General features: G+C 36.2%; 1 protein-coding gene across 5 annotated transcripts in view; it reads right to left on the reverse strand.

Moving 5' to 3' along the window:
• Positions 1–19,926, reverse strand: part of LOC105468202 (signal transducer and activator of transcription 4) — a 125,869-nt gene that overhangs the window by 39,245 nt on the left and 66,698 nt on the right. For 4 of the 5 annotated variants that reach the window (XM_011718252.3, XM_011718250.3, XM_011718249.3 and 1 more), the window contains 3 exons: positions 7,086–7,184; positions 3,683–3,775; positions 310–388 (listed from right to left, as the gene is read on the reverse strand). In XM_011718252.3, coding sequence (XP_011716554.1) covers positions 310–388; positions 3,683–3,775; positions 7,086–7,184 — 271 coding nt within the window. Of the gene's footprint in view, positions 1–309; positions 389–3,682; positions 3,776–3,986; positions 4,199–7,085; positions 7,185–19,926 lie in introns of those variants that run through there. The other variant, XM_011718254.2, reaches the window with a different exon arrangement.

Consider the following 19,926-nt stretch of genomic DNA (forward strand, 5'->3'; position numbering starts at 1 on the left):
TTTAGAGACCTATGCTGAAGTAGGGGTAATTCCTCATGCAGTGTGAAATTTATGTTGCATTGATTGGTAATTTACTTGGAATTAGTTGGATATGCATGGATACACATACACACACACACTTAAACACTCACACACACACACATATTTATATGCAGAGAGAAAGAAGCAGCAAAACAAGAAAATACTCCCTGTATTTCCCTCGGCTCATCTAAGGAAGTAGATCAAATTTTTCAACTCTGTCAGTGAAAAAACTCTACTCAAGATGCCTTTTTGTCTCTAGGCATAATTACAGAAAAAACAAAAACTTACCCATTGTCTGAATTGTTTTATACCTGTAGTCAAATTCGTCTTGCAGGTCTTCTAAGTATTTAGTATCTTGTTCTGTCATCTTTTCACAAAAGAAAACATACTCACTCTGCTGTTACAATTAAGCACGTCAATCAAACAACATCATAAGTATTTTAAAAAACTGCTTGGTGCTTCCAGTCTCCAACAGCAACCAAAAACCATAATGAACCCACGCTTCTAAAGAGCTAATTCATATGAAAGTTGGATAATGCTGGAAGAACCAGCTTGAACTTGCCCTTCCAGCTATTCTCTCTTTCTATTTGCCTGGAAGTCTTTCAGCCACTACTTGCTCATTTCTTAATTACTTCCAAATGATGCTATGCATATAATCTTTTTTTAATTGGAGAATATGAATATTTTTGCCCTTTTTAGAACTCGTGGGTATTTCATGTAACTCTGTACTAATGTATCAATGATCACTTTTTGCTGAAATCTTCATTTAAATATGCTGTAGTTTATGACAATTCAGCTTAAATATTTTTTCTTTCTATTTCCTGAAATACGCCTATGCTTCTACTGTGTCTCCTGTTATTCTGTCTTTAAGATTTTTACTTTACTTTTCCCCAAACCTGGTGATGTTTTCCTGCTCAGATATAATAGTAAATGTCAAGATCTGCGCTAAAGGCTTTTTATATATTATCTCCTTCAGTCCTCACAACACCCATGAAGTAGGTTATCCTCACTTTTATAGAGGAAGAAGCAGAGGCCACGAGATGTGAAGTAACGCACTTGTCCAAGGTCACTCAGGTGCTCAGTGAGAAGTTTGTGGGAAGTCCAGCAGTCTAACCCTGACCCCACCCTTAACCAAAGATAGACCCACTGCGCTTCCTAGATTCAGACTACTGTACTTCCTTTTGTTCTTAGAAAAGTCAAACTTTCTACTGCCTGCTTATTCCAAGAAGTCTTCTCTAAGGAAACATATATCTACAACAACAATGCATTCATCACAAATTTTAAATTTCACTCAGAGTTAAATTTAATCCAAATTTTAAATTATTGGTTACAAAAAGTATAGAATTTGGAGGAAGACAGTCTGAATTTGTGTCCCAGCTCTATGACTTTTTAGTTGCATGGACTTGGGCAAATGTCTTTGCATTTTAGCTTCTTCGCCTGTAAAAAGGGGTGCGGGGGTGGGAGGAAGAAGGATAACAGTATCTACCTCAAGGAGTTGTTATAAGGATTACATTAGTTTGACTGCTTAAAACAGTGCCTAGTACCAAATATATGCTTCATAAGCAGTAGCTATTATTACTCTTCTAATCCCTGTTATCTCATTCTCTTAATGACATTCTCCATATTTATAAACCTTAGAAAAGAAACAAAGTAGTAGCTATTGACTACATGATATACTATCTACCCACCCATAGTAATAACAGCTACCAATTTTGTGCAACCTGTGCTGTGCCTATACCTTACATAGATTATCCTTTCAGCAACCTGCAAAGTAAACTATTTCCATTTTTCATGTGAGGAAACTGAGGCCCAAAGTCATACAATAATACATACTCAAGCTAGAATTCAAATCTAGTCTAGTTTAGCTTCAGTCTTTACTCTTTCCTTCCACTATACCCCAATACCACTTGCGGCATTTCGCTTTGATGCTAAGTTTCTGCGGAACAAAGTCCCACGGAAGGCTCTGAGCTACTGAACTCATGGAACCTACATGCACGAGAAAATGTACCAAAATAAAATATGATAGCTTTAAAGCAGAGATATACTGTGGTTCCATCTTTTGATCTCAAAATTAATTAAAAGCCAAAAGAAGGCAGTATCTTGCAGAATCTTCTAATGAAAAGTGTATGAAACCAATGCCAGATCTCTGAAAAGTCAATGCTCTGGTAAGTAATTAAGGGTCTTCTAGAGTATATTGTCATCAGTAATTGCAAAAGGTGAAAATACCCAGCAACAACCTTCAAAAGCTCTCTGAATGATCTGAGAGCTACATTCCAAACATTCCACAGAGGAACCGAGGTTACGGCATAAGTGGGTGAATTACATTGATTGGAAAGCATTGCTTTGCCTAAAAGTCAGACCAGGCTTCCTGGAATCAGCACCTGGGACAGGGATTAGGTACAAGGGATTTGTTGAAGGAGTCCTCTTGGCAGAAAGGACGTACAAGAGAGGGAAAGGGAAGGGGATGGAGCTAAGTGAGCATGTGGTCATCACTTAGGTCTAACTTTGGTTTGAGAAACCCAGGAGCATAACCTGCACCACAGGTTAACCCCAACTTGAGGAAAGGGGTCTGGCCTCTCTCCCCACAACCCCGTGCCACTCAGTCATTGTCTGAAGGCAGCCAAAGTCTTCCTGTAGAGCCAATTCTCCATCGAAGCCATTAGCTGTCAATACTCATAGCAGCTGGGAATCCATGTACAGGCCTGGTAAAGATCTGCTCGGGGCTCCAAAAAATGTGGTCCTCTGCTGCATCCTGCTCCTCAGGATTTTAAAAGGAATTTGTGCTGGATGCAAAATCCATCTGTGCACTTTATAAATGTGCTTAAGTATTCTTACTACAGTAAAATAATAATCTCCTGCCTTTACACACTTGCAGAGTGAGTAGAGCCCTTGGTTTTGACACTACAATGTGCCAAGGTATTTTGTCCTAGGTCTGTCTGATTCCTTCTCACAACAGTGTAAGCCCAGACTTTTGCATTCATGTTTTACTTGTTATGGAGGATCACTAAATCAGAAGTCTGAAAATAAATTTAAACCCTCTTCCTACTATTCAGATAATATATGGGACAGTTGATCTTTAAATATTTATAGTTTATTTATTTTGATGGAATTATTATTTTTATAAATGGCAAGGAAATGAATGCTATGTAAGTTTTGGAAAGGAAATTAACATCCTATTTTATATACAACATGGCAGAAAGTCTTATTCAAGACATCTTCACTAGATCAATAAAACTGATAAATCTTTAGATAGACTGATTATGGAAAAAAGAGAAAAATTTATCAATATTAAATGAGAGATGTGACATTACTACAGATTCTACAGATATTCAAATGAAAATAAACATTATGAACAACTTTATGCCAATAAAACAACTTAGATCAAATGGACACGTTTCTTTAAAAACACGAATTACCAAAGCTCATTCAAGAAGAAATAGATAACCTGAATAGCCCCATATCAAAGAAGTTCAAGTTGAAGTTAAAATGTCTCCCATAAAGAAATATTCTCATATAAACATAGTATGTGAGAGATATTTATCTTATTAACAAATTGCCCTATGATTTCTGTATACACTAACTTTGGGCACATGGGAGAATGGTGCATAGTTATATGGGGACAGCAGCTAGCCTTTCTAGGTATCTGTATAAGATCACTTACCTGCACACTGTTTTTAATGGCAGCCACTTTGTGCTCCACATTCCTCTGTCTTTCTGAAACTGAAGAACTTTGTAAGGATTTCTCCAGAGGCCCCTGGAAAAAGAATGTCCTGAAATTTCACTGGTTTTGAAAAGGTTTATGACGAATGCAATACATACAGCATACAATTTAAACTGAGATCTGGATCAATGTGATATGGATGCTCTATAGTCATTAAAAAAAGCTGAGATCATGCCACTGCACTCCAGCCTGGGTGACAAAGTGAGACTTCCTCTTAAATAAAGAAACAAACAAATGAACCCACCATATATAATTATAAATATATATATATGTGTCCGGAGCTGCGTGGCCCGGCCATAGCGATTATAACTGACGACTGACGCCTGAGCTCTATACATTTCCACTTTATGCCTCCTCCCTAGATTTACTTTCTTCCCTGTTCTGCTGTCTCATACGCCAGTACAAAATGGCGCTCTTCCTGGTTCTTCATCACCCATTTTCCCGCGCCCGGGAAAATGATCAACTTACAGCGCAGGCGCCATCCCGCGCCCGGGAAAATTATCAACCGACGGGGCAGGCGCAACATGACGTCCGACCGAAGAAACCGAGGCCTACCTGGCCATGCCCACTGCAGCGCCACCATCATCGCCCTGGCCCAACCTCCGCCCCTGCCGGTCTATATAAGGCATTACACTGCCACCACTAAACGAGACTTGATCAGGATACTGTCTTGTCTCCATTTCTCGTGTCTCTTGTCCCCCCGAGTTCCCACTCCCTCTTCTAGGGCCTACATTGACGATCCCGCGGGACGGGACATATATGAGATCTGTATTGCTTGAACATGTATATGCATGTATGTATAAATGCATTTGCAAATACATGGACAGATGTATAGATATGTAAACTCAAGTACATGTGACTGGAAGAATATATACACCAAAATCTTACCAATGTGTTCTCTCTGAATAGTGAAATTACAGATAATTTGATGATTTAAAAAATTCTGTCTCTAAGTCTCTATAACATCTATATAACTTTTGAAATTGTATAAAACCAATACATGTAATTTTTAAAATGGTATAATGAAACTGCATTAAATTGGGCCTAAATTTAGAATTGAGGATGTTGGATCTGCTGGGATGAGATTTGTTTTTACTCTAGAACAAAGGGAGTTTATGAAAGAAAACATAAAAATGTTAGTCTGGTTAAGCAAAAAGACAGTTTCTCCAAGCAGAACCTCTTAGGTACTCTAATAATCTGATACTAGGTGTGTTCTTTAGATTAAAAGTTCTATAAATATTAGAGGTGAGAGTTAGAGATGTAAGCAGCCCCTTCATCTTAAGTTGGGTGGGGAGCCATGGTTAGAAAGGTTGATAACTAAAATCCGCAGCAAATTCAGTGCAGAAACCTCAAGTAGAACCCATATCCTTGACTCTTGATCAGAAGTTCTTCAATTATACCACACTCTTCCAATTGGTAAAGGCTTTCTAAAATTCTCTTTGTCTCATCAGCCCCCATTATTTGTCTACCTAGTTGAAATCAAATAACCAGTACTTCTTTTGTGGTAGTATGTGGTACTGGCAAATTATTTTCAGAGTGACTTTGATGAGCATATACTCAAACAAACATTTTGACTGATATCTTACATTTGAAGAGAACATGCTCTCACACACACACGTGCACAGACGAATAACTAGAGATAAGAAGGGTTCAGAAAAGGAGAGCTGAGAACACATGTGAGAATACCATATATTTGTAAAAGTATCTTAATTTTTACCCCAAAGACACTGAATCAAACTATATGTACTTTAGAAACTTACTATAGTTTTAAAATTAAATAAAAAGATACCATCCTTCTTCATCTAAAAAATAAAGTTGTCAAAACTTCAAAGTCCTCCCAAAACAGCCATAACCTGACAATAACTAAACATGAGAATTTTTTAAGAGTTAAATAACAGATACTTTTGGCTGGGGGCGGTGGCTCACACCTGTAATCCCAGCACTTTGGGAGGTCAGGATCACTTGAAGTCAGGAGGTCAAGACCAACCTTGGCAATGTAGTGAAATCTGTCTCTAATAAAAATACAAAAATTAGCCAGGTGTGGTAGCGGGTGCCTGTAATCCCAGTTACTTGGGAGGTTAAGGCAGGAGAATTGCTTGAACCTGGGAGGCGGAGGCTGCAGTGAGCTGAGATCGTGCCACTGTACTCTAACCTGAGTGACAGAGCAAGACTCTGTCTCAAAAAAAAAAAAAAAAAAAAAAAAAGATACTTTTGTTAGACCTTCAAAAATAAATATAATGGTATGATGATATGATTTACTAAATTATGGAGGATGTCACTTGGAAAATTAATTACATACCCTTTCCTTTTGTAAGGGTTAACTGAAAAAAATATTAATTATAGACTGCATTGATTCCTCTACTTGTCTTTAGTGGGGACTCTGAATTCATCCAGGAAAATGAAATTAAAATATAATCTAAACTATGTTAGGGTAAAGTACATTCACACAATTAACAAGCAAGTATTCGTGGAACTTCTGTAAGACAAAATTCCTGCTCACGGACTGGTTTACACTGTGAGGTAGGAAATGGAAGCTACTAACAGGTGTAGAGCAAGACCAGAACCTACAGGAAGAGGCAGAGTAAGAATGACAGGAATTCAGCTTGGAGGTGATTACTATATTCCTAGGCTAATATTGTAGGACCCTGGAACAGAGTGTGGCCAGTACAAACAGGAAAGGATGTATAGATAAGATTCCAGTCATACACTCTGGAAAGGCATGGTAACTGTCTTAGAATGGGGGTGGAGAAAAGGAACTATGCAAAGATGATACTAAGACCTTGATTGCAAGTGACTAGAAGGATGGTGGCACCACTAACACAAGCAAAAGAAGCTGGAAAAGATTCTTTAAAAATTCCTTCCTTCCTTCCTTCCTTCCTTCCTTCCTTCCTTCCTTCCTTCCTTTTCTTCCTTCCTTCCTTCTCTTTCTTTCTTTCCTTCTTTCTTTCTCTTTCTTTCTTTCTTTCTTTCTCTGTTTTGTTTTAAAGACACAGAGTCTCGCTCTCTCACCCAGGTTGGAGTACATGGTGTGAACATAGCTCACTGCAACCTTGAACTGCTGGGCTCAAGTGATCCTCCTATCTCAGTCCCCACAGAGCTAGGACTATAGGCATGTGCCCCATACCCAGCTAATTTTTAATTTTTTTTTTTTCTGGAGACGGGGTCTTGCTACATTGGCCAGGCTGCTCTCAAATTCTAGGCTTCAAATGATCCTCCCACCTTGGCCTCCCAAAATGTTGGGATTACAGGTGTAAGCCACTGTACCCTGCTAAAGATAAGAATTTCTATTTCAGAAAAATTGAGTTCAAGGTGATAACAAGATCACAAGGTCAGAAAATATTACCTGGACAGGCATGTTGGCTGCAGCCAATATTCTCCTCTCTTCCCTTAAACAGTTTGAAATAACCACAGCTACATGCATTGGATTTCCATGAAATTTTCCCTGAAAAAAAAAAAAATGAGCAAAAATAACTAACATAAAGCTTAAATATATGCATCATAAGAAAATATCACCTCTTGAAAAACAACAATCTCCCAATAAATATGTGAAATTATTTGGGATTTGTTCCAATAATCTGTTCCATTAGAAAGTTACAGAAACTCATTTTGTAAACATAGACCCCTAAAGAGAGCATATTTATCTCTTTGTCCTCAAAAATAACTTGCAACAATGAAAAATGGTTCTTGAGCACCCGTTGAGGAAAGAGCTGAACACACACTTAGGAGGGTCAGTTTACTTTAAGTTTTGGGTAGGTTTTTTTTTTTTTTTGGAGACGGAGTTTCACTCTTGTTGCCCAGGCTGGAGTGCAACGGCGCAATCTCGGTTCACTATAGCCTCCACCTCCCAGGTTCAAGCGATTCTCCTGCCTCAGGCTTCCGAGTAGCTGGGACTACAGGGATGTGCCACCATGCCCAGCTAATTTTGTATTTTTAGTAGAGACGGGGTTTCTCCATGTTGGTCAGGCTGGTCTCGAACTCCTGAACTCAGGTGATCCATCTGCCTCAGCCTCCCAAAGTTCGGGCAGGTTTTACATAAAAGTTACTTTACTAAAAATTATCATGAACCAGATGGTCTCAAATTTTCACTTGTTAATTATGTGTCATGGTTTGCTTAAAGCATTTGTTTCTGTCCCTATTTGGTACTGTTTGTGTCAACTAGCTCATAACTGCATTAGTACACTAGAGTGAAACTATATCATACATTGTTTCAGCAACTATATTTCTATGACATCTAAGCATATGCATCTTTTATTACCAAAGTTAATGATGCAGATACTGTAAACTGGCAGCCTGTGGGCCTAATTCAGCCATCAGTTACTTTGTGCAAATTAAAATACTGGAATCCCTTTGGAGAAAGTATGTACTACCCAGGGTTGCCATAATGACCACCAATGAGTATCCCAAGCACTCATTTACCTTACCTGCAAGGCCTATGTAGGTGTCTGAGTTTTCCAACCTTAATGTATAGAAGTAATCTGAACAACACCATCATTTTAGTCAATAATATTAAATTTCTTTGTTACTGGACTTTTTCCAGGGCAGGATTAACAGGAAGCACAGTAGAAAAATGCATTTATTTAGTTTCCCTCAGCCCTCCTCCCTGAAGCTGGTGCTAATGTTTATGAAATGACCAAAAGGTTAGCAGCAGAAAAAATGAAACAAAAATCCACAATGTGGAAAATTATCAAAAATGGATTATACAGATATAAACTAGAAGATTTTTCTAGGGAAAAAATAAGGCTATTGGTTGTAAACTTTTTTTTGACTTTGACTGCTGCCACAATTTTATTAAATGATGTATGTTAATTACCACTTCTATTTGTTTTATTAAATGATATATGTTAATTACCACTTCTATTTGTAAAACAAGAGTAAATACCAACTATCTGAATTCCTGCTCTTACATATTTTACAGTCTTCCAAACTCTTTTTTCTCTTTAAATCAGAAGTCTCCAAGTGAAAAAAACAAAAATAAATTGACTGAAACTCAGAAGGTAAAGAAATAAAAATGATCCTATTTATGAAGCAGGGATACCATTTTTTCATTTCCGCATGTCAACAATTTCAGATTCTCTCTAGTTAGAATTTGTTCCTGATGTTAATTTTCCCATGTATTATTTTTTCAAGTAACCCATATTCAACTCTCCAAGAAAAGCTATGTTTTCTCAATTTATTTTAATATTATTCCATTGTTAAAAATAAAGGGCTTCTCCTAGGGCTAATTTGGTGGCTCCGTTATTCATGTAAACTTGAAAACTCTTGCCATCCAAGATTAGGATCCTTTTGAGTTCTTAGAGTTCCTCTATTTGCCTGTTTTTCTCACTGTTGCAGGAATATTTCTATGTCAATCATTCAGATACTAGCGTTCAACATTTCTCAGTTGTGTTGTACATTTTTTTCATTTTCCTTTCTTACTTGAACTTCTTCTACCTTCCTTTTCAGATTCAGTTTCCCCTATACTTCATAAGGTTAAATTACTCACTTTTTCTTCTTTGTTAAGAGCCAGGAATCACCGCAGTTTTCATCCAGGATCTTTTCACTTTCCTTTTGCATTTTTCCTAAGTCCCTCACTTAAATGTATGAACAAAAACATCTTATGGAAAATTGATTATTATAGACTCAGTAACAAATGAGCACTTCTATTTTCATAAGTATCAAAGACATACTCATATTCACCTTTCAGCAGTTACTAAGTACGTGAACCTGAAAATAACAACAAAACAAACCCTTAAGTGTGTGTTAGTGGGAGGAAGGAAGAAGCATGCTAGAAAAAGAGAAACTGCTCATTTTTGGTGGTGTATCAGTTTCTCATGCAAATTTATTGCAAATACCTTCTACTCTATGGCTTATCTTTTTCCTATCTTCTAGTGTCAATGAAGAGGTTTTAAATTTTAATAAATCATTTATTAAACTTTATGCTTCTTATGATTTAATAAAGATTTCTGTAAGCTGCAGGCATGGAGATTTTTCTTTGTGGTTTTGCACCATTGACTGTAATTAACTGGGAGCTTGTTAATAATGAGAGTTTTCTTTCATTTTTTTCCATATGTCTACCAAATTCCAATAACATTTACTGAACATCTTATTCTTTTACCACTGCTCTGCTGGGCCAGCTCTGTCATAAATCAAGTGTTCCTTTGTGGGTGGGCTTGTTTCTGGACTCCATTCCATCTTATGGTTCTATCTCTGCTTCATCAACAGATAATCTTTTTATGTTTTTTACTACAACTTTATAGTAAGTCTTGATGTCAAGTAGAATAGGTCTTCTTTGTATTTCTGTATACATTTTAGAATGAGCTTGTCAAGTCACACACACACACACACATGCACACCCTAGTTGAGAATTTGAATGACACTAAATCTTTAGGTAAGATTTAGGGAGATTTGGCATCTTTATACTTGTGTTCTAGTCTATTTATGTATTCTTTAATGTTTCTGTATTAAACATTATAATCTTATACATGTTTCACTAGGTTTATTTCTATTTAGTTGCTATTTTTTGATACTAGAATAAATACCTTTTTTCTCATTGGTTTTGCTGTTATATAGAAATATAATTAATTTTTGTATATTGATTTTGAATCCAGCAACCTGCTAAACTCTGATTCTAATACTTTTGTAACATCTCTTATTAACTCTAAAATTATATCTGTAGATTCTTTTGAATTTTCTGCATACACAAATCATATATTGTGTGGATATTGATAGAATTTTCCTCCTTTTCAATCATCTAACTTCCATCAAGATTTCATCTTTGTCCTAAGGTGACTTATTTAGAAATGTATTGGTTAATTTCTAAACATAGGGATTTTCTATTTATCTTTTTTTTACGAATTTTTAGAATAATTTAATTTTAATCAGAATATATGCTCCAAATGACTTCAATCACTTTAAATTTGTTGAGACTGGTTTTATGACCCAGTATATTAACATTTTGTAAATGTTTCGTGTGAGCTTGTAAAGAATATGTATTTTGCAGTTGTTGAGTACAAATGTTTCATACAGGTTTATTAAACCATGTTGTTAATTGTTTTGTTCAAATTTCTGCATCCTTGCTGATTTTCTTTGCCTGATAGATTTCTGCAGTTATTGAAAAACGTATGTTAAAATCTACTCTGTGAATTTTTCTTCTTGTGCTACTGTCATACACATTTAGACTTTTATATATGAGTGGTCAATGAAATTTTTTATTACCATGCACTGACCTTTATCTCTAGTAATGCTTTTTGCCTTGAAACAAAAAAACAAAGTATAACACAATGCTTTCTATCACTTATAATTTTTATTTTATCTTTATTGGTAAAATTCTTGATTTATTTCAACATATATATATTTACTAATGTGTCAGTATTGTGTACATATATTAAAGGGGAAATATATGTGTAATAAATTGGCTAATGTCTTCCTAAAACTGCTTCACTTTAGAGTTCAATTTTTCTGAACCTCTTTTAAATTTAGAGTTTTTGGCACCCATATTTGTCCACAAAATAGTGTCTTCTGGGCCATCAAGAATGTCAGCGATGCATATTTCTGTAGAGTGTGCATAATTATTGTCTTCATTTTATAGGTTTTGATGCTGGCATTTTCTTGATCTCTCCAAAATTTCTCGGTAGAAGGTTTCAGACAAGAACCAGGAATCACATTTTTTCTACATATGGTTAAATGGTTTGTTGACTGAAACATTAAAGAGTTGTAATAGTCTAGTCATACTATCATGATTAACAACCACATCACTAATAGATGAGATTCTTATTTAACTTTTCAGGTAAATGTCCATGGAATCATTGAGAACCAGAATATATAGTAGATTCTCAGATGTCTATTCCAGAAGACTTCTAATCAGTCTTCTGTCACCATAGGCATTATCCATCCACTATTGTGGTTCACTCTTAATAATATCTTTGAAAAAGTTCTTTAAAAATTTTTTTTTTATTATACTTTAAAGTTCTGGGATACATGTGCAGGTTTGTTGCACAGGTATACATGTGCTATAATGGTTTGCTGTACCCATCAACCTGTCATCTACATTAGGTATTTCTCCTAATGCTATCCCTTCCCTAGGCCCCCACCCCCTGACAGGCCCTGGTGTGTGATGTTCCCTTACCTGTGTCCATGCGTTCTCATTGTGCAACTCCCACTTATGAGTGAGAACATGCGGTGTTTGGTTTTCTGTTCTTGTGTTAGTTTGCTGAGAATGATGGTTTCCAGCTTCATCCATGTCCCCGTAAAGGACAGGAACTCATCCTTTTTTTATGGCTGAATAGTATTCCATGGTGTATATGTGCCACATTTTCTTTATCGAGTCTATCATTGATAGGTATTTGGGTTGGTTCCAAGCCTTTGCTACTGTGAACAGTGCTGCAGTAAACATGTGTGCATGTGTCTGTATAGTAAAATGATTTATAATCCTTTGGGTATAAATCCAGTAATGGGATTGCTGGGTCAAGTGGTATTTCTGGTTCCACATCCTTGAGGAATCGCCATACTGTCTTCCACAATGGTTGAACTAATTTACACTCCCACCAACAGTGTAAAAGCGTTCCTATCTCTCCACATCCTCTCCAGCATCTGTTGTTTCCTGACTTTTTAATGATCGCCATTCTAACTGGCATGAGATGGTATCTCATTGTGGTTTTGATTTGCGTCTCTCTAATGACCAGTGATGATGAGCATTTTTTCGTATGTTTGTTGGTTGCATAAATATCTTCTTTTGAGAAGTGTCTGTTCATATCCTTTGCCCACATAAAGTTCTTATTCTTAGACATTGTTTTACAGTTACACAAATTAAATATGGTGGCAACTTCAGCAATCAGCAGTTAAGACATAAGATCATAGCAATATGCTGCTTTTGATACCCCAAATTCATAATCTTGGACTCCTTAAAGTTCCATTCATATAGGCAGTATGATTTTAAGTCTTGCCAAGGAAAACCACTCCCTCATCCCTAGCATTACCTCTTTAATTAAACACATATTATCATTTTTCCTCCCTTGCATCATGCTGGAAGTTAAGTGTACTCTGTCCAGTCAGCAGGATGTTTCTGATAAATTGATGTTGTACATCTTAATGATAATACTATGCAATGCATGAATCATTCATTCCAGGGTCTTATTGTGCTGATATTTCTTTCATCTATTATGAGGAATTTGGCAATTTCTCTTGCCACTGTTGCTTTGTGTATGACAGGCAATCTATTTTTGCATGAATTTCAGTAACAAAATATAATATAACTTTATCTACTTGTGAGCATCTTCCTTTCTTACATCCTATAAAGCATTTTATTGTTGCTTTCCAAGAAAACTGGAAATTTAGGGTCATCCATCTAATGACAAATGGTTGCTTCACAAATACCAAATTTGTACCCTGCTGATTTGTTCCCATCCCTTTCTGCAGACATAATAACTATTTGTTTCAATCCTAAATTATAGTGTTATATTTTGATGACATTTTAAACAGCAATTAAGATCAACATATGTTGCACCAACAGTGCACATAATTCAACTGAAGTGACAACAACATGATAGCTTTGACCCAGTTTCACATCACAGGCAATGACAACGATGCTGTGATTGCCACATGGCAACAGCAATTAAGAGGTGTTATTGATTATACTATGCATTCTATTTCAGAGATTTTAAAGATGTTAAAATGTGGAGATGTTAAAATCTGGAGAAAAGTGTCATAGAATCCATGAACATGTTATTTATTCTTTTTGCTACTTTATGCTAAACTTCTTGGCTTTCCTTCAAATTCCCCTTCCACTGCCTTTCTACCTAATTTCCAAATTCGACTTGTCATTAAAGAGTAACTAGTTTATCTGCTCTTTTTCTTCCAAATGGTCCAAGATGTTCCAGAGTCAGAAGTGATGGATGTGAGAAGGCCTGTTCAAAACAATCTTCTTTATACAGGCGACACGGAGCCTGAAACTTCACAATTAGGAATTCACCCCTGAGTTCTTTTCCCAATGGTCCTCTTAAAAATGGAAACACATTTGGAGAGTTAATACCACATTTAACAAATTTCCTCAGTATTGTGAAGGATTTATCAGATGATGTGCTCTGATTGCAGTGACCTGGCAACGGCAGGGTGAGAATGATAGGTCCCAGGTCAAATAAAGGGAGAATTTTCTAGAGGTCCTGAAACAGGAGGCAATAGTGACCAAAGGGGATATAGGATTCTGAGGAAAGACACAACCAACAACAGTCCTAGCTTGGGTTTCTTCAGAAACTGACCTTGAGACAAGGATTCCAGTGCAAGTCACTTAAGTGGGAGTTGGTCCCACAAAACACGGTTATGGGAGTAGTCAAGTGAGATGAGGAAGAGAAGGGAGCCAGTAAGGGTGTGCCGTTAGCCATTTGCTAAGATGGGCTGAGAATCCTTGAAGTTAGTATGGAATATGTGACAGAGTTATCTACTCAAGGACTTTGGGAACTGGAGTATTTTCACATCAGCTCTTGTCATCTCTCATTAGCGATGAAAAAAGATGGGATACTGGCAGTTGGATTTCTACTTGACTAAACTAAAATGATAAGGCCAGGAAGATGTGAACAGGACAGTCCCACCTCTGCTGTACCAGCTCTTCTAACCCCAATTCGAGAACTTTTTGACTTCTTATTTTATTAAAACTACTACAACCATACTTCTCTCAGATGTAGATATTTATTCTTTGGGGTGTCTCTGGGATATGAAGCATTTGTCTCCATTTACAGAGTAAAGTGTTTTCATTCACATTTTTGAATTGGAAGTGTGCAACCTACTGTGTACTTCTGGTTGCCAACTAGCCCTCTCTCCCTTTGCCTCACAAATACTGCTGTTGAATCATTTTTATCCTTTTTCCTCACCAATGTCAAACTCACTGGCCTGTGTGGGTATCAAACTGATTTACTCATAAATTAAGTAAATAAGCCCAAGTGCCTTTCAAGTTCACGTGGTTTTAGTAATCTTTGATGAAAAAAAAAAAACAGTTTTAAAATTATTGCTAAAATAAAATAGCAATGTTTTCAGAATTTAGACATTTGGTCTAAATTAGTCTCTGATAGGTGTTTTAAGATATAGAACTTTGTGGCTGGGTGAGGCAGCTCACACCTGTAATCCCAGCACTTTGGGAGTCGAAGGCAGGCAGATCACGAGGTCAGGAGTTCGAGACCAGCCTGACCAACAAGGTGAAACCCTGTATCTACTGAAAATATAAAAATTAGCTGGGCATGGTGGTGCGTGACTGTAATCCCAGCTACTTAGGAGGCTAAGGCAAGAGAATCACTTGAACCCAGGAGGCAGAGGTTGCAGTGAGCCAAGATCATGCCATTGCACTCCAGCCTGGGTGATGGAGCAAGACTCCGTTTAAAAAAAAAATAGAACTTTGTTTCTGACACTTGCTTAACCTGTCTATAAACTTATATTCTTAGATTTGAGCCATTAGGAAACAATGAAGCCTAGTTCTAGGCATGGTTCTTTGCTCTGGGCTCTGCACCTGGTATATAATTAAAATTGCTTACCTCCTAATTTTTTCACTAAAAATTAGTTATTAAGAATTAACATTACAATTAATACGTATAATTAAAACTACTAAATACAAAGTACATAAAAAGATAAAATGTATTTTTCATAAAGTTACAAGAAGGCATGGGAAGGTGGTTTTTACTAAAGGAAAATTAATTTTGTCTAGTTAAAAAGTGTTTAAGGATTGCTTTAAGTAAAAAATGGAGAAAACTCGGCCGGACACAGTGGCTCATGCCTGTAATCCCAGCACTTTGGGAAGCCAAGGCGGGTGGATCACGAGGTCAGCAGATCGCGACCATCCTGGCTAACATGGTGAAACCCCATCTCTACTGAAAAAATAGAAAAAATTAGCCAGTCATGGTGGCAGGCACCTGTAGTCCCAGCTACTTGGGAGGATGAGGCAGGAGAATGGCGTGACCCCAGGAGGCGGTGGAGCTTGCAGTGAGCCCAGATTGTACCACAGCACTCCAGCCTGGGCAACAGAGCAAGACACCACCTCAAAAAAAAAAAATAAAATAAAATAAAAATAAAATAAAATTTAAAATTTAAAAAAAAGACAAAAAAAGGAGAAAACTGAAGGTTTAAACAAGCTGTGAAAGGTTTGAGAAAAATTAATCTTATGAAAAAATTCTATATGTGAGCAAGTTAGTTAAAATTTAAATGGATTTTTTAAGTTTTTAAATAAATTAAACATTAAAATAATAAAAAGCATATTGATGTAGGGCCAGAATCTACGCCTTTGTGTTAGAATCACAGGGTTTTCTTGGAGCATTGATCTACTCTTTATGAAAATCTTAATTTATGGTTCAACTGATTAAGGTTTATTTATTCATAAGGTTATATTAAAAATAGCTTTAGCATTAATAATATACGATACAAAGGTAAAAAAGTAGTTTTTCTCTACTGTTTTCAAACAAGATTTTTGTGTAGTATTAGAAAATAGTAAAATATTTTTATCTTTTGAGTAAACTACAAAAAAAATGGGAGCGAGAAGATTTTGCTGGCCTCATGCTATCTTTATTAGATTTTATTGTTTGGGAAAGTGAGTCTCCTTTTTGCCAAAGAGTAAAGATTTCTGCTCTTTTGAAATCTTTGAATTATCATTTTGGCTAAATAAATGACTTATTTTATAGTAACCTGTGATCCTATTTGTGATATGAAGTTTTAAAACCTTTCATATTTGACAATTCAAAATTGTCAATTAAAACTAACTTTAACTAACTTTTCAGAAGTCCAAGACAGACATATTGAGCTTACTTGATATGTTAAAGTCATGTAAGAAACACTCCCAAATATAAAATAGTGTTTAACTTTCTTTGGGTTATATTTACATTAGTATGTTATTAGTATATGTTCCAAATTGTATGAGATTCCTTTTTTTTTTTTTTTTTTTTGAGACGGAGTCTCGCTCTCTTGCCCAGGCTGGAGTGCAGTGGCCAGATCTCAGCTCACTGCAAGCTCTGCCTCCTGGGTTCACACCATTCTCCGGCCTCAGCCTCCCGAGTAGCTGGGACTACAGGCGCCCGCCACCTCGCCTGGCTAGTTTTTTGTATTTCTTAGTAGAGACGGGGTTTCACCGTGTTAGCCAGGATGGTCTCGATCTCCTGACCTCGTGATCCACCCGTCTCGGCCTCCCAAAGTGTATGAGATTCTTATGATTCTGATATGCCTATGTTATCAGTAGTAATTATAATTATTATGTTAAATTGTTAAAGCCACAGAAATAACCAAATTTCCTTGGCAATTGTGTCTTTAACTGTGGATGTTCTAAGACTTTTGTCATCCACAAACAATTGTTTTATGTTGATCCTTTCAAAATTGGTTGAAAGTTAGCTCAGGATTCTGACAGGTGCTGTTGAATGCAGGTTTCTGATAACTTTGGAGACTGTGCCATTGGAACAGAGAGAAAACTTCCAGGACTCTCCAGGAGAACTGATATGTTCATGAGAATTGCTGACCCAGTATCAAGTAGAAGAGAAATTAATTGCATAGACTGAACTAATAGAAGATTTACATAATTTTATTACCTTTTTTGTTTAAAAAGGTACTGATTCTTTTTTTGTTTTTCAAATTCAAGAAAACCTTTTTTTCATTTGAACTATTTACAGCTTTTAACAACTGAGTAAAGTATATTCTTGTAAGCAAAATTTGAAACATATTTCTTTCCCCAGAATTTGGAAACTATTTGTGAGTATTCTTAATTTATGGCAATACTTATTTTTATAAGTTCAATAATAATCTCTTTTCTTCTGTAAAAGCACACACTGAAGACACTGGCTATTCTACCAAGTCTTTGATTGCAATGATATTTTCAGATATGAACAGATAGCTTTGAGGAATTGGGATTGATGTACAGAGACCACAAAAGCCCTTTGGAAAAACTGGACTTGTATCTTGTCCTTCACAGGGGTCTTGACCTGTGGTAAGTAAAGATTGTCACTTTCTGACAGGCCCACGAGCCCCATAGGACTTCAAGAAGAGAGGAATTCACCCAATTCATACGACTTTCTGCAGGCATAGATAAATCCTTGGCTGGGCTTGAGGCTTTTAAAAGGTCTAATTTGAGTCCTTATTTTTAAATAAAAGTTCCAGCAAAGCCAATTTTAAAAAGAGCCTGTATAGCAAATAATTATTCTCAATGCATTTTATGCAAACAATCAGATCAAGTATAATTAAACTAAAACTTACTGTGCAAATAAATTACTCCTGCTATGATGTTGTCTTTAGTAAAATTGGGGGATTGGAAAGAGAAAAATTATGTTTCAAAGGAAACTATAGCATACCTGTTATCAGATTCTAGCCTTGTCTATTCTTTTTCAGTTTTTATTATTTGCTATGATTTAGATTTAATTCTGAATTTTTCTCCTGGCTATATGTCTCCAAACTAATATTTTCAATTTTTTTCTCCCATGTTTCTGACTTGAAATTGCTAGAAATTAAAACTGCTTTTCTTAAAGCTTTTCAAACTGAAGCTAGGCAATTTAAACCTCAGGAGAAAATAACAGAAACTGCTATTTTAACAACCTTTGTATCTGCCTGCTCATGTTTGGACTTCTCAGAAAGTTCACTTGAACACCTGGTTTGGACTACAATCCAGAAGAATCTGGATTCCAGTGGCAATCTGAAAATGCCTCAGAGACTCTAGAAAACTAGTATATAGACTGATTGCTCCTAACATTAACCTTTGTTTTTCTTATGTTTCTATAGAAATGCCTCTTATTAGGGATCCGATTGTCTACATCATATATAGAAGCCTAACCCATCTGCAATGCCACCTCCTGGAATGTGACACAAATGTTTAACTGAATTGATCTATTCTCAGGACTAATATACTGATTAAAGAAGATACGGGACAATATATTTAAATTTGCTCTTTTCTATTTATCCCAATTTGTCTTTCACTCCATTGTCTATCTCCATTTAACAACCTCTTAAACCTAAATCTCTCCAAAGCTATCAGCTTGCCTTTTAATGCGTGAAACCTGTTTTAAGTTTCAAAGTGGGGACTGAAGGAAATTAAAATATTTTACTCCCAAATATATTTCTTTGATGTATTTTAAAATGGTTGTAGCTTGGCCAGCAAACAGAAGTGGCATTGCAAAACTGTCTTTTGTGGGAAAAATTTGCATCTGTAGAGAATCTCCATTAATGCAACCATGCTCCCTCCCCTTTCCATCCCATCACCTCATCCAGGACAGAGTAAGAGTCTGAGGCCTTTAAAAATCTGAAATGAAACATTTACCATCTACTCTGAGGGAGGCTTCATTTACACAACAAGGCCACCTTTGCTAGCCAAGTTTCTTCCTTTCTCAGCCAGTCTTGCCACTAAACCTGATTTATCTAATTGTGGCCATGCTCTGAGTCCGTATTCTTTCCTGTGGCCTCAGGATGGTGTATATACATTTCTATAACTCCTTGGGAATTGGGTCTTCATTCTTAGAGTCCCTTGTATACATGCTAAATAAATTTGTATGTCTTTTTGTCTATTTAAAAAATAACAACAACATCACTGGCCAGTTTCTATAACACAGCACAGTCTCCATTCAGCTTCTTATTTCCTTCTCTTTATTCTGCGTATGTAATTTTTCTTAATGGCTTCTACCTAATCTTTTCTCACCAGAATTAAAAGGCTATGTCTACAGTGAAAAAAACAAACCCACTAAATTGAAGAGCTGAACTAGTTGTCTTAAAACTGATTAAAATAGAATGGCTAGTCTAATAGGTTTTAAAAAGCAATTGACTTGCATGATAAAAACTCTGAGTATACTAGGAATAGTGAAAATTTCTCAACTGGATGAAAAAAAAATCTACAGGTAATATACTTAATGGTGAGAAACTACGTGCTTTTCTGCTAAGACCAAGAACAAGGCAAGGTAAGTGAACTCACCACTCCTATTCAACATCATATTGCAAGTAGTAGCTTAATACAATAAGCTAAGAAAAGTAAATAAATGGTATACAAAGAAGGAAGGATGTAATAAAATGTTCTTTGTTCACAGGTGAATTGTCCACGTGTGTCCACAGACGCAGTGATTGTCTATATAAAAAATCCCAAAGAAAACGACAACAAAAAAGCCTCCTGGAACTAATAAGCCACTAGAGTAAGGTTATAGACTGTATCGTTAATACACAAAAGTCAATTGTTTTCCTATTCAACAGGAACAAATCATTAGAATTTGAAATTG

The sequence above is a fragment of the Macaca nemestrina genome, chromosome 11 (genome assembly GCF_043159975.1).
Source record: "Macaca nemestrina isolate mMacNem1 chromosome 11, mMacNem.hap1, whole genome shotgun sequence".
NCBI lineage: Eukaryota > Metazoa > Chordata > Mammalia > Primates > Cercopithecidae > Macaca > Macaca nemestrina.